General features: G+C 34.8%; 1 protein-coding gene across 1 annotated transcript in view; it reads right to left on the bottom strand.

Annotated features, from left to right (window-relative positions):
• Positions 1 to 2,960: 2,960 nt before the first annotated feature.
• Positions 2,961 to 15,214, bottom strand: part of LOC133328153 (galactokinase-like) — a gene marked incomplete at its 3' end in the record, with an annotated part of 36,083 nt that continues 23,829 nt past the window's right edge. The window contains exon 5 of the mRNA XM_061536713.1: positions 2,961 to 3,148. Within this exon, the coding sequence (XP_061392697.1) occupies positions 2,961 to 3,148 (188 nt within the window). The remainder of the gene's footprint in view (positions 3,149 to 15,214) is intronic.

Raw genomic sequence — 15,214 nt, forward strand, 5'->3', positions numbered from 1 at the left:
AACGGCGAGAAGACCAAGCTGATGGTACCAATTTCTAAACCCTCCTATATACCCCAAACCTACGCCTCCACAGTGATACTAAATCATAATTTCAGGATTCCAAATCTATCGCTTCACCCACAATTTAAATTGTACCAAATTTAGTACACTTAGTAAAAATTTCTAAAACTTCCTACATACCCCAACCCTGAAACTTTATCGGTTCACTCACAATTCAAATTGTACCAAATTTAGTACACATTAGTACAAATTTCTAAAACTTCCTCCATATCTCAATCTTACACCTCAACAGAGATCCTGGCTCCAAATTTCATGATTCTAGCTCTATTGGTTCACCTAACTGAATCCTGACTCCAATTCCACACCCCTACAGTGATCCTGACTCCAAATTTCATTGTTCCCGCTCTATAGGATCACCCAAATCCAAACTGTACCGATTATAGTACGATTTAGTACTTTTCGTAAACATAAGTAACAAATTTCCAAAACTACGTTCATATCCCAATCCTACAATCCGAAGGTAATTTTAATTTCAAATTCCAGGATTCCAGTTCGATTTGTACCTCCAAATCAAATTTGTACCAAATATAGTACCATATAGTACCTTTCGTACACATGAGTACACGCTTTCCAAACTCCCCTCATATCGACCCTAATTCTCAACCTTAATTTGCATTCCAAATTTCATGTTTTTAGCTCAATCCATTCACAGGCTACGAAATTGTACCAAATTTAGTAAATTTCAGTACTTTTCCGATACTTTTATTTCGAATTTCCAAAAAGTCCTTTGCTATATCTATTCTACACTCCATCAGTGACCCTCAATCCAAATTTCAGATTTCTAGCTCTACTCGTTCGCCAAATACGTATCATTTGTATTTGGCGAACCAGTAGAGTATTTAGTACTTTTCGTATGGTTCTAGTACGAATTTCCAAAAACCCAGCCTTATCTGCCACCTTTGGACCAAGGGTGACACTCACCCAAAATTTTAAGATTCTAGCTTCAGCCGTTTCGTCTGGGCGTTGATGAATCAGTCAGTCAATCCCTTTACACTTTTTTCATTAGTATAGATTAAATTTTTACCAAATATAGTACCATATAGTACTTTTCGTACACATGAGTAAGCGCATTCAAAACCATCTTCTTAAATGGACCCTACATCTCAACCTTAATTCACACTCCAAACTTCAAGTTTTTAACGCTATCCGTTCACATGCTACAGAATTGTACCAAATTTAGTACATTTTCGTACTTTTCGGATAGTTATAGTTCGAATTTCCAAAAACCCTTTGGTACATCTATCCTACACTCCATCAACGACCACCAAACCACATTTCAGAGTACTAGCTCCACCGGTTCGCCAAATGTTATCACATTTAGTACTTTTTAGTACTTTTCGTACCGTTCTAGTACGAATTTCCAAAAACCCAGCCTTATCTGTCACCTTTGGACCAAGGGTGACCCTCACCCATAATTTCAAGATTCTAGCTTCAGCCGTTTCGTCTGGGCGTTGATGAATCGTTAAATCAGTCAATCAGTCAATCACTTTACTCTTTAATTAGTATAGATTAAATTTTCGTTCAATGCCTCTATGCTCTTTAACTACGACTTTTATTCCTAATTGTAAAACAATATACATATGGTTCGTCTTTAAATTTTAAAAAGCTTTGACCGAATTCAATTAAAAAAAAACAATTAAGCTGTGCGACACGGGGTTCTAATGTACCAATTCTGTTTAGTTGGAGTCCCTGGACCACGAAAATACCTTTGGTTTTTCTGGGTCACTTCGAAAATTAGTTTTATAACGGTGTTATCATACAACCATAAATTATTTATATAATAGATAAGTCGTATATTCCTACTCCGTCTTCAAAAATATAAGTTTGAATTTCCAAACAACTTCTCCGTATATCAATGCTAATGGAAAAAATGTGTAGTTCCCTTCAATTCCTTCAGTGTTTTTGTCGTACGAATTTAGGAATATACAGTCGAAATCGTTTATAAGTACGGTCAAGGGACCGGCGAAATTGATCGTTATAAACCATATGAAATAAATGACACTTTTTCGGGGACATATTGAAATTGTCGTTATAACGGATATGTCGCAAAATCGGTGTCGTTTATTTTATATTATCTATATAACGCTACATATTATTAAACCGTTTCCTATCTAAATCTCAAAATTATCATTTTGTCTGGGCGCACGACATAAATTAACCAAATCTTTAATCCTCTACAATACGCGACGGCTACAAAAATAATGCTGAAATCCAAAGATTTTAATTAGATATTTGCAGTTAGTGCCAAAATGTTCACATTTCCTTCCTCATAGCACACAAAAAAGTACAAACATTATTTTCCTTTGTTATTATCGTTAGGAAATAGGAAGTGGCTTCGCTGTTGTTCGCTATTTTTTTCTCTCCTCATGACTGATTCCAAATGTTTGTCAAAGCCATATTTGTTTGGCACCTTACGTGCAAAAGATGCTTTAACAGTTTTTGGCAAGCCGAATTGTCTTTATTATCTCTCTCCATAATCATCATCGTCAGTGGAATCAGCAGCGGCAGCAGAAGTACTTGGAAAATGGCCACACGGCAAAAATATTCATCTTGCGTAGCAAGTGGAACACTGAAATTATGTTAATGTGCTTGGAGATAATGAAGCCGCCAAATATATGGCGGTGGCGATGCTGAAATCCTAAGCAAACATCACACACACACACACTCACATACACACAATTAGGTGAGCAACGAAGCTCAGACATATTTAGATGAATAATCAGCCATTGACTCCCATGACTAGAGGTAATCGTTTGGTCATACCTTCACGAGAACACAACGTCATACATGCATATGTGTATTTTGGGCTCCAAGGGATGCAGAGAAAATATGGCAGACCAGCAACCAGTATACGAGGTAGTAGTAGTACGAGTATATATAATAACATAAGCATTAATTACCTGACAAGTTGCCTTCTGTTGCATGTCTATAGCTCTTTAGTCCCATTAACTTGAGTGCCTCTAAGCATTGTTTGCGCCTTGTTGGATATTCACTGTCGGATAACTCATGCCGCACATCTGAATTGCAAATTAAAACCACCAGATCCTTTTCACCGGCAACAAATGGAATTTGGAATGTTTCCAAAGAGCTACAATGACAAAAAACAAAACAAACTAAACAAATGCACACACACACATAATCATTCATATACATATATAGATGCATGCAAATATATAGAGGCATAGAAAGACAAAGGGCACTTCACATAACACAGACATACAGATTCAAATATACACAGATCCCTGCATATAAATTCAGTTTGTCTGCATGCATTGTATTTGTGTTTGGTTATAAACAATAGGAAAAAAGGACAAAGTTTGAAAACGTATTTGAAATGTAATAGGAAAATTCAATTTCTCTATGTGGGGAAAATTTATACAAATTCTCACAGGTTATAATAGAAAAGAAAAACAACAAAATGTTTGCATGGCTGTCTGTTTGTTTGGAAATTGGGATTTTACAGGATTGGGAAATGGAATAAGTTCGGCATTGTTGTCATACGGGATCGTTCGTTAGAGTACATTATAAATTGTTACCTTATGTTACATATCCACGATATCTTGTATTTTAAATGTTTAGATGTGCTGGATACATATATCAGTACAATATAAAGTACCAATTTCTAAACACATACGAAATTTTTTATACCTATTAGCATTATGAAAATCTAAACCTTTGTCAGCTCTTAAAGTTCGCAATACTTCTTCCAAAATTCGTTCAAGTACGAAAATGGAGAACATCGGTCCATTAATTTTGGTACCTCCCCAACTAAATAGTCAAAAGTGAGCTAAAAGTTAGTTTTATAATATCATGTGAACGGACTATTGTACAACCTGTTATATTTACCAAGTCAAGATCAAGTCCGAAGATGGGGCCCATTGGTCCATTCCTTTTGATAACTCCCCCACAAATGGTCAACATTTTTAATATTTATAAATCAAATATCAGGCGAATGGAATGTCCGATTTGAACCAACCTTTGCACAACGTATTATCTTTACGAAACCTATAACAAGACCGAAGGTGGGTTCCGCCGGCCCTACCCTTTTGGTAATTACTTTATTTTATAAAGCTATAAAGCACGTGAATTGAAAAACTGACGTGATCAACCTTAAAACCAAAACCTCTATGATAAAAACATACATCTTATATAAAGCGAATAGTACATATCAAAGACCTCTCCAAAACATTCGCTGAGGGTATATATCTATCGGAAACACCGACTGATACTTTTTACTTACTGGTAGGAGGATTTGACATCCAATGAGAACCAAATTAAAGGTTTGATTATAAATGTGCCCAACTACCCCAAAAATACCGAATAATGTGGGGTTTCCGTTATATGTGGGCTAACGTAAGAAGTTGACCAATATTGATAATTTTTGATTCTGGTCTTCTATAAGAATTCCTTATGTAAATTTCCGAGAATCGTTCTGACCTTCAACAAAAGGTTAACTAACATTTTGTGAAACATATTCTGGCCAACCACTAAAATTGACCGAATTTCTTCGAAAATATTCGAATTAAGGGAACCCACCCATTCACGATTTTAATTTTTCAAGGTTTTCAATGGGCTGGTAAATCAATACCAATGCTAGTTAAGGTTTGTAACTTTGCACATATATATTTGAAGATTTAAAAAGGAAGAAAAATAATTTACAAACATTTTCTGTTGTTGTTTTGTTGTTGTTTTTTTGTAATTAAAGAGAAGTCCTTATTTTTGATGGCGGGCATGATAACACCTCACTGGAACATCGGAATCCGAAAATTCCAACCGTGTTAGAAAGAGTACATGTCTGGCTCTCGTATGAACTAGGATTATTGACTTCTCTCTAAAATTAACAAAATGGCGGACCTTTGAAATAATATTTTTGGAAAATCGCCAATTTTTTTACCAAAACCAAAGTTAAAAAATAAGGAAGATCTTCACCGATTGGCTTTATCCTAGTTAATTAATTATACACTCACAGAGAAACGTGCAAAAATTTGGAATCGATTGGGTTATTAGTTTTTGAGTTATCATGCCCGCCATTCGCAAAAGAGAAAATCGCGTTTAGAGTTTGAGAAGCCCTTTAGCCGTCACTTAATGCTGACACAATAAATCGGCTATATCTTCATGAGTTCTTGAGATTTACACTTGAAATTTTGTAGGGACATTCTACATTCTTAAGGAGTCCCCTTAAGGGAAGACATACGATAAATAAATATCTACTTATTTGAGAATGTAAACTTGCCTTCCTACCTACTTTTAGAACACCTTTTGAATTCTATGTTGTGAAATTTTGAACATTTATGAAGAGATCTTCTATTTTATGAAATGTTTACATTCTCAATTCAAAAATTCCATGAGACATTAACGAGAGAACTTTCTTATGTGAAAACCCAGATAGCGTTCTATCAGATGGCCTCCTGCCTATTTTCTATGGGCAGAAATTTGTATCATCTTTGGGAAAAACTTATATTTGAAGAGATTTAGGCATTCTATAAAAAACAGCTAAATATTCCCAAGGAAGACCTTAAAGCTTACTAAAGTATAACATTCCGGACTTCTATACGAAATCCTGCTGCTCATATATACCTACCTACTCTTTGATAATCTCAACTGGCCTTTTGAACTACTCTCACAACACCTCTTGATTTTTATGGTATGTAATTCTGAAGAAGATTTTACATATGAAAAAATTCTGGTATTCAATAAGAAGCCTGAATTTGAAGGTATTCAATAGTAATACATGCTGGTATTCTATTGGAATTCTTTCCGGCCTTCTATTAAAAATCCATCTGGTTCTCCATAAAGTATAATTTAACAACAAGAGTTTCCATTGGATGACCTTCTTTGAAAATACCTTTTAAATATATCAGAAAACTATCTGGCCTTCTGGGAGAATATCTATGATAATTTTTCTGGCCTTATATAGAAATTTGTCTTATCTACTTCTATAAGACAAAATTAAAAAAAGCCTTCTGCGTTTGTGACTTTATCATATATTTGAAGAACATCAAGCACTCAATAAAGCATCTTGGCCATTCCTGAAACGACTTACGAGCTTTTTATAGGATATCCTTCTGCAATTCTATAGTATTACATCCTAGACTAACATAGGAAGGCCTTATGGCAACTTTTTGTTCTTAAATATGAAGTCTTTGTGATCTTCTATAGTAGGACATCCTCAATCCATCTGTAGAAGGATCCCTTGATCCTCTGTAGAAAAATCTTTTGATCCCTTCTAGGCTATAAATTAAAGACCTAGTAGCCTTCTATAGCATGATTTTCTGATTCTAAAAGGAATCCCTTTTGATCTTCTATAGGAGGACCTCCTGATCTTCTGTAGAATTTTCTGATCTCAAATAGGAAGCAATTTTAGTCCACAAGTGAAATGCCTTGTTGTCCAAAAAAGGAAATTGGTGATCCCTAATGGGAAGACTTCTGGATTTCTTTAGGAAAAGCTTCTGATCACATAAATAAAATGTTCTGATCTTCTGCTTCTGTAAGAAGAACGTCTGAAAGACCTTCAGTACTTCTATAGGAAGACAGTCAGATCTTCAATAAGACGAACTTCTGGTATTTTATCTGAAGGCGTTTTGGTCAGCTATAGGAATACTTTACGGTCATTTCTGGCATTGTATACGAAGACTTCTGGATTTTTATAGGAAAAGCTTCTGATCACATAAATAAAATGTTCCGATCTTCTGCTTCTATAAGAAAATCGTCTGAAAGACCTTATTTACTTCTGTAGGAAGACACTCACAATTTAAATAAGACGAACTTCTGGTATTTTATCTGAAGGGGTTTTGGTCAGCTATAGGAATACTTTACGGTCACTTCTGGCATTGTATACGAAGACCTGTGGCCATAATTTGACACAGCCCACATATAAAGGTCCCTGTCAATTGTCGGTATTTTTCTGTTTATTTTCCCAACACAATGACTGTAATGTGGCAATTGATAAATAAAAACTTCTTCGTAGTAAAAGTTTAATATGCGTCCATGTTGACGTTTCTAGCCCATTTTTATACCCATCACCACACTGTGGTACAGGGTATTATGTCCGTCTGTCCATGTTAAATTATAAACAAAGTAAAGATAGCATTTATGATCCGAATTGGATGAAATTTGTACCAAATTATCGACTTGGCCAAAGGAAAAAAATTGATTCAGATTAAGATATAGCTTCCATATACATTTTCGACCAATTTTATTTTAACGGAGGATGAAGTCTAGAATAATGTGTGCTAAGTTTCGTGAAAATCGGTTACTTTATATAGAGAACTTCTAAGTAGTCAATGAAACTATTTTCTATGTATATTAACATTGATCTGCAGTAACTTTAGGTCTGCTCTTGAAAGTTCCCATGAATTCAATAAAAAAGTTCTTTTGCTCTGTTTTTATATGAAATTCTGGTATTCTATCTTCTCTATCTTTTAAAGGAAAGTCATTAGATCTCTAAAAAAACGATCACCTGACACTATATGGTAAATTCATAATTTCGATTTGATTCTTTGCCATGTATTCTAATTTTTACCAGACGTACGAAACCTTCTTTAAATTTAATATTTCTGAGGACTAATGTATCAGAAATCATAAAAATGCAAATTGAATTTTTGTGGCTCTCTAAACTGGCTTCACATAAAATCACAACACAACTGACAGTGCAATTCGATACGTTCTTACAAATTGAAGGGCGATAACATATTCCAAGTGGTCGGATGTGTGACGGTAAAATCATTTCTACACCAAATATGTAAGATTCTTCCTCGCTATGAGAAAAAAACACAAAAAATGGATATGGAAAATGAATTGCTGGTTAACGGAAAAAGGAGGAAATATGGATAATGTAATATGCCATAACGGTGTATAGGTATAGAATAAAAGGATAAAAAGGATAAATTATGTTTGTTGAACCTATGTTTTCTGGTGTGCTTTAACAAATCTTCTACATTGTTATTCACACATCCCTTGGCACATCGTGATTATACCATTGTCTGTCGAATAAACTTTATCCTTCCTCTATATTACAAATAAAAACTATAATGGACTACCTATTGTACTGTCAGTCGTTAAATTTCATACAAATGGAATTATTAGCCGTGCTAATATTCCCTTGGTGAAATACCATAATTTGTAATGACTTTTTTCTCCTACACTGCCATTATTATTCCACACAATTCTTTTGTTTGAAAAATTTCTTTTTTATTAGTATGTGAATAATTGCAAATCCACCTGTGTTCACATGATAATTTGTTCGTTTCTAGCTATCCTCCATTTCCCCGCATTTGTATTGGTGAGATAGTGGCGACATCGACATTCCACTTGTGTGTATATGCCTCTGTGTGTGTGTGTCTTGTGGTTTAATTTTTCTAACTTTTTCAAACAAATCCGAAATCCTACCGAATGGAATTTTGTAAAAAATTTTCGAAAGGTAAATTGTGAAAGTTTTTATTGTACAAATCTAGTTTTTCGTTTGCACATCTTTTACATGTCTGTGTATGTATGTGTGTGTGTTACAGTATGCCTAGTCGCATACCCTTTTCCGTTCTTTCTTACAGCCATTGTGGTTGATTGGCCTACAAAGAATAAAGTTAGTTTGTTGTTTTAATTTCATGTCATTCAATTTCTGAACTACAATTACACCGCCAAAAAATGTCAGTTAGCGGAAAAGTTTTTTTGTGTATGTCCACAGCGTAATTTTAATGGCTTTCTTTGACATTATCCGCAATTGACAATAAATCTTTCACGTAACGGTTAAAAAACCGCGTAATTTGAATTTAAATAGTTTATGAGAAAAAATAATTTAAGGAAGCATTAATGCTATATTCAGGAATGGGAAGTCCTTCTATAAGTTGGCTTTTTATTTCTTATGAGAAAAGTTTTTCTTCTGAAAAAATATAAGAAAATAAGTTGTTCTTCTGACATAGCCCCTATATCAAGACGAATATCACCAATATACGTTCATGTTTATACACAGCCCCCATATACAGTCCCCGCTTCATGTTCGATATGCCCTAGCGCCCATACACAGTTTCCGCTTCATTTTCAATATGCTTTAGCCCATTTTCAACTTAAGGGGACCCCCCCATTCTCGGGGTCAAAATTGTTGTTGATATAATTCGAATCTACACTAATTAAAGAATGTCCCTACAAAATTTCAAGTGAAAATCTCAAGAACTCTTGAAGATATATCCGATTTATTGTGTCAGCATCAAGTGACGGCTGAAGGGCTTCTCAAACTTTAAACGAGTTTTTCTCTAAACATTTTTTTGCGAATGGCGGGCACGATAACTCAAAAACTAATAATCCAATCGGTTCCAAATTTTGCAACGTTTCTCTGGGAGTGTATATCTCTCGTATGAACTAGGATAAAGCCAATCGGTGAAGATCTTCCTTATTTTTTAACTTGGTTTTTGGTAAAAAATCGGCGATTTTCCAAAAATATTTTTTCAAAGGTCCACCATTTTGTTAATTTTAGAGCGAAGTCTATAATCCTAGTTCATACGAGAGAGACACATGTACTCTTTCTAACACCGTTGGAATTTTCGGATTCCGATGTTTCAGTGAGAAGTTATCATGCCCGCCATCAAAAATAAGGACTTTTCTTTAATTACAAAAAACAACAACAAAACAATAACAAAAAATTTTTGTAAATTATTTTTCCTCTCTTTTAAATCTTCAATTATATATGTGCAAAGTTACAAACCTTAACAAGCATTGGTATTGATTTACCAGCCCATTGAAAATCATCAAAAATTAAAATCGAGAATGGGTGGGGTTCCCTTAAATGCATTTTGAATGTGAATGTGTGTGTTATGGTGTAGGGTATAAAAAGTTCGCCCATCTGTTTTGAAAAAAAATCTTACTATGAGTGGACATTCCTTGAAAAAATCTTACTATGAGTGGGCCTGTTACTTCTTACGGAAAAAAAATCTGATTTTCCTAGTCTACTTTAGAAGACATTGTGGCCCCTTATCGGAGAATCTTATGATTCATTATAAGAATACTTGGCGAAGACATTCTGATCAGTAACCTTTCTACGATAATGATACCTTCCCTTTGGAAGATACCTTCTTTTGACCTTCTATGATAAGATCTTCAGGCCCTCCATGTAAAGGAACCCCCTGTTGGAGGACCTCCTGTCTAGTTTGGATAAAACTCCTGGATCATTGATAGCACTGATAGACCCAGAAAAACCGAAGGTACTTTCGTGGTCCAGCGACTCCAACTAAACAGCATTGGTACATTAGAACCCCTGAATAATTTTCGTGTCGCAAAGTGTAAAGGTTATGTGGCAATTGGTTAATAATAATTTCTTCGTAGAAAATGTTTAATATATGTCCATGTATATTTAATATATGCCTATGTATATTCCCATTTTTCTTCCCCCCTTTTCAACTTGACTCGACATTGGGCATTTTGAACCTTTTGGTGTAGGTTATAAAAAATTCGGCCCGTTTGTTTTGAAACGGAGACCTCCTTGAGTAGATCTTACTCTAAGTGGACCTTATTTTTTTCTTACGGAAATAAATTTCTGAACTTCCTAGTATACTTTAGAAGACATTGTGGCCTTTTATCGGAGGATCATATGGTTCCTTATAAGAATACCTGGTGAAAACATTCTGATCAGTAACTCTTCTATGAGAAGACCGTATGTCCTTCCATGAAAGTATCCTATGAGAAGAGTTTTAAGAAAATTAGTTGTGATTTTGCTAATTTACTTTGGAAGACACTGTCGCATTCTATTGGCAGACCTTCCGGTCGTTGTAAAAATTTCTAGCCATTTTGGTCTTTTATAAGATGTCTATATATCCTTATAAGAAGAAACTTTATGACCTTCTTCTATCTTCAGTAGATGAACATACTGTGAGAGGACCTCCTGATCGTTTATAAAAATAAATTCTGATCTTGTTAGTATAGTTTGCAATAAACGGTGGTCTTCTATAGGCAGACCTTCTGGTTTTTTATAAGAATATCTGACACTCTATGAGAAGATATTCTTGTTAGAAGAACTTCTGTCCTTTTATAAAAATACCTTATTGCCCTCTGTTCTTTCATCTTCTAAACTTCTTTATAAAAATCGTATATAAGAACACCACTAATCTACTTTGGAAGACATTGTGGCCTTTTATCGAGAGACCTTCTGGTTTGTAGATAGAATAGCTGGCCTCCCGTGAGGAGACATTTTAATATCCTATGAAACCATATATTCTTATATGAAAAGATATTCTTATGAAACATAAACGTTATCTGACCTTTCAGACCCACTTTTAGAATATCTTCAGCCTTATAAAAATAACTTTTTAGAAGAACTTCTGGCCATCTATTAAAAATACCTTGTTTCCAACTATGACAAGTCTTTCCTTCTTCTACCTTCAAAATTTCTTTATGCAAATCTTCTAAAGGGGACCACTAATCTACTTCTGAAGACATTGTGGCCTTCTATCGAGAGTCTGGTCTACTTTTATGACAAGACCTTCTGACCTACTTTGAGAACGCCTTCTTCCTTCTACGGGAAAAAGTTCTGACCTATATATGAGAAAACACTATAAGTAGGCAAAGTCTTTCCAGACACGACGTTCGAGCTTTATAAAGGAAGACATTTTAATCTTTTATTGGTAAACATATTGCAATTCTACAGTAGAGCATTCTGGTCTAACATAGGAAGACCTTCCGGTATTCAATACGGTGACTATCTAGTCTTAAATATGAAAACTTTCTGATCTTCTATAAAATAACATCCTCATCGTCTGTGGTAGAATTTCCTGTTCTTCTGTAGAATGGCCTTCGATAGGAAAAATCTTCTTGTCTTCAATATTAAAGCCTTCTAGCCTACCAATGAATGTATCAATACCTTGTTGGCCTCAAAAGGAAAGCCTTCTGGTCAGCAATAGGAATTGGTGCCTTAGGAAGGTTTTTGGTCATACATCTATCTATATATATAAAAATGAATTGCTGTTCGTTAGTCTCGCTACAACTCGAGAACGGCTGAACGGATTTTTCTGATCTTAGTCTTGAAATGTTCGTGGAGCTTCAGGGAAGGTTTAAAAGGTGAGAAAAATTCGAAAACCGCGAAAAATTTGCAAAAAAAAAAAAAAAAATATTATGAAAAAAAAATATTTTGAAAACAAATATTCATTTGTCAAATATTGAAAATTTTCAAAATATTTTATTTTATTCAATTGACATTGTAATGAAACTTTTTTTCTGAGAATGCAAAACAATAATTGAGAAGTATACGCGATCATTGTATGTACACGTCTTCCATGAAATTCACGTACATTTTGGGACACATTCAAGGATGAAAATCTGAAGATTCAGAAAAGAGTTCTGATTCTAAGACACATGCCCTAGATTATTCTTCTTGAAAATAATAATAATAGGAACATAGGAACATGTTGTTATTGAAGTACCTAAAATGTACCATTATATGGTGGTTATATGCCTAATCGTTGGTCAATGTCTTTAATCGCATATGTGTATCACAGAGAAAATTAAGTTCATATTGAAAGAGAACAACTATAACCAATAAGGAAAGTAGTAAAGTCGGACTGGGCCGACTATATGATACCCTTCACCACTTTGGGCATACTATACAAATGTATCCTAAAAGACGTCGCCTTTTCGAAGGAACATTGACACGAAATTGAACGAACTTAAATATGTGATCTTTATCTATATCTAAACCGACTAACATCAATCCCTACACAGCCTACACATGTCATTCTGCTACCTATGCTAAAATTTGATTTAAAGCAAACTTGACACACGCTATTCGGTATGCTGCACTGTTTAAAATTTAATCTCAATCAAACACCCATTGATTGTTTGGTGTACAATAAACATGAATAAGTCGAAATTATATATGGAAGCTATGCTATATCTATATCTGAACCGATTTCAATTTCAGTACGTTGTGTCAATCGGCCTAGCTAGGGGTATTTAGTGCACCATTAAAATCGGATGAAAATATATATAGAAGATGTTTGAAAAACTGATCCGATTTTCACGACTTTGTACACATCATTCTAGACGTAATTCAGTACGCTATACCCAAAATCGAAAGATACCAAAGCCCCCTGGTGCAGCATTTACATAAAATGTGACGAAAATATATATGGGTGCTATATCTAAATCTGAACCGATTTTCATGAAACTTAGCACAGGCATTCTAGACTTAATTCAGTACGCTATTCGTGCAAATCAAATGATTTTCAATGTCTTTGGTCCACCATTTACTTAAAATCTAAATCTGAACCGATTTTTATGAAACTTAGTACACGTTATTCTAAACTTAATGTGATACGCTATGCCAAAATTCGTTCAAATCAAAAGATTTGCAAAGTTCGGGAAAATCTAATGATTTTCAGGGACTTTGGTGCACCATTTACCTAAAATCGGGCGAAACTATATATGGGAGCTATATCTAAATCTGAACCGATTTTCCCGAAATTTAGCACACATCATTGTCGACTTAATTCAGTACGCTATGCCAAAATTCGTGCAAATCTAATGATATTCAGGGACTTTGGTGCACCATTTACCTAAAATCGGGCGAAAGTATGTATAGGAGCTATATCTAAATCTGAACCGATTTTCCCGAAATTTAGCACACATCATTGTAGACTTAATTCAGTACGCTATGACAAAATTCGTGCAAATCTAATGATATTCAGGGACTTTGGTGCACCATTTACCTCAAATCGGGCCAAACTATATATGGGAGCTATATCTAAATCTGAACCGATTTTCCCGAAATTTAGCACACATCATTGTCGACTTAATTCAGTACGTTATTCCCAAAATTCGTGCAAATCTAATGATTTTCAGGGACTTTGGCTCACCATTTACCTAAAATCGGGCGAAACTATATATGGGAGCTATATCTAACTCTGAACCGATTTTCCCGAAATTTAGCACACATCATTGTCGACTTAATTCAGTACGCTATGTCAAAATTCGTGCAAATCTAATGATTTTCAGGGACTTTGGTGTCCAATATACCTAAAATCGGGCGAAACTATATATGGAGCTATATCTAAAGCTGAACCGATTTTCCCGAAATTTAGCACACATCACTGTAGACTTAATTCAGTATGCTATGCCAGAATTCGTGCAAATCTAACGATTTTCAGGGTCTTTGGTGCACCATTTACCTAAAATCGGACGAAAATATATATGGGAGCTATATCTAAATCTGAACCGATTTTTCCCAATTTCAATAGGGTTTGTCCTTGGGCCAAACCAATGGGCTGTGCCAAATTTCATCCAATTCGGATCATAAATGCGACCTGTACTTTGCTCACAAAAATACATGGACGGATGGACGGACGGACGGACGGACAGACATGCATAGATCGACTCAGAAAGTGATTCTATGCATATTCTCAAAAGGAACCATGGGTCTATCTCGATTATTTTTGCCTGTTACAAACATATGCACAAATACATAATACCCTGTACCACAGTGTGGTGAAGGGTATAAAAAGCATTTGTTATAACAAAGAGTCTCATGATGTTACCTCAATATGTCAACTACCGATATATTTAATACCATGAAAAATCGTTGTTAAGATCGAACTTTTTTACTTCCTAATATGTAGATTCTTTAAATCGCCCGGGACATTTATATGGGGACTATGTTACACAGTACGTGTAGTAGATTGGAAGACGGGGGGTAAGAACTTCAACATACTGAAAATTAAACGGGAAATATGTATGGCGCCTTTTTATTACATTAAGCCAAATCCATGATCCATCCATTCCGTCAAATTCTTTACAAAACCGAAAATGGCGCGGGACCCGTTTGTAGGAGCTATACAAAATTTGGTCCTGAATAGAAATGTTTCCGCAAATGTGTTTTACCCTTTCAATATCACGGAATGATATATGATATGAGTGACATACGATACTACAATGGGTATGGATATATACTAATACCACATGAGAAAATACCGAACAATAAGAGTATATCATTATATGTATATCAATATATGGGGCTACCCGGACCAATTTGCACCAATATTGATAATTTTTTGTAAACAGGTTTTCTTCATCCAAAATAAAACATTACAGCACTTCGGCTGAAACACTCCCTAAATGGGGATATCCCGCCGTTAAATGAGGATATCCGAATACTTCAGTCAATATGGAAAATTCTAATTAG

This window comes from Musca vetustissima, unplaced genomic scaffold (assembly GCF_032173495.1).
Source record: "Musca vetustissima isolate MV318-11 ecotype Yass unplaced genomic scaffold, APGP_CSIRO_Mvet_v1 utg6570, whole genome shotgun sequence".
Classification (NCBI taxonomy): domain Eukaryota; kingdom Metazoa; phylum Arthropoda; class Insecta; order Diptera; family Muscidae; genus Musca; species Musca vetustissima.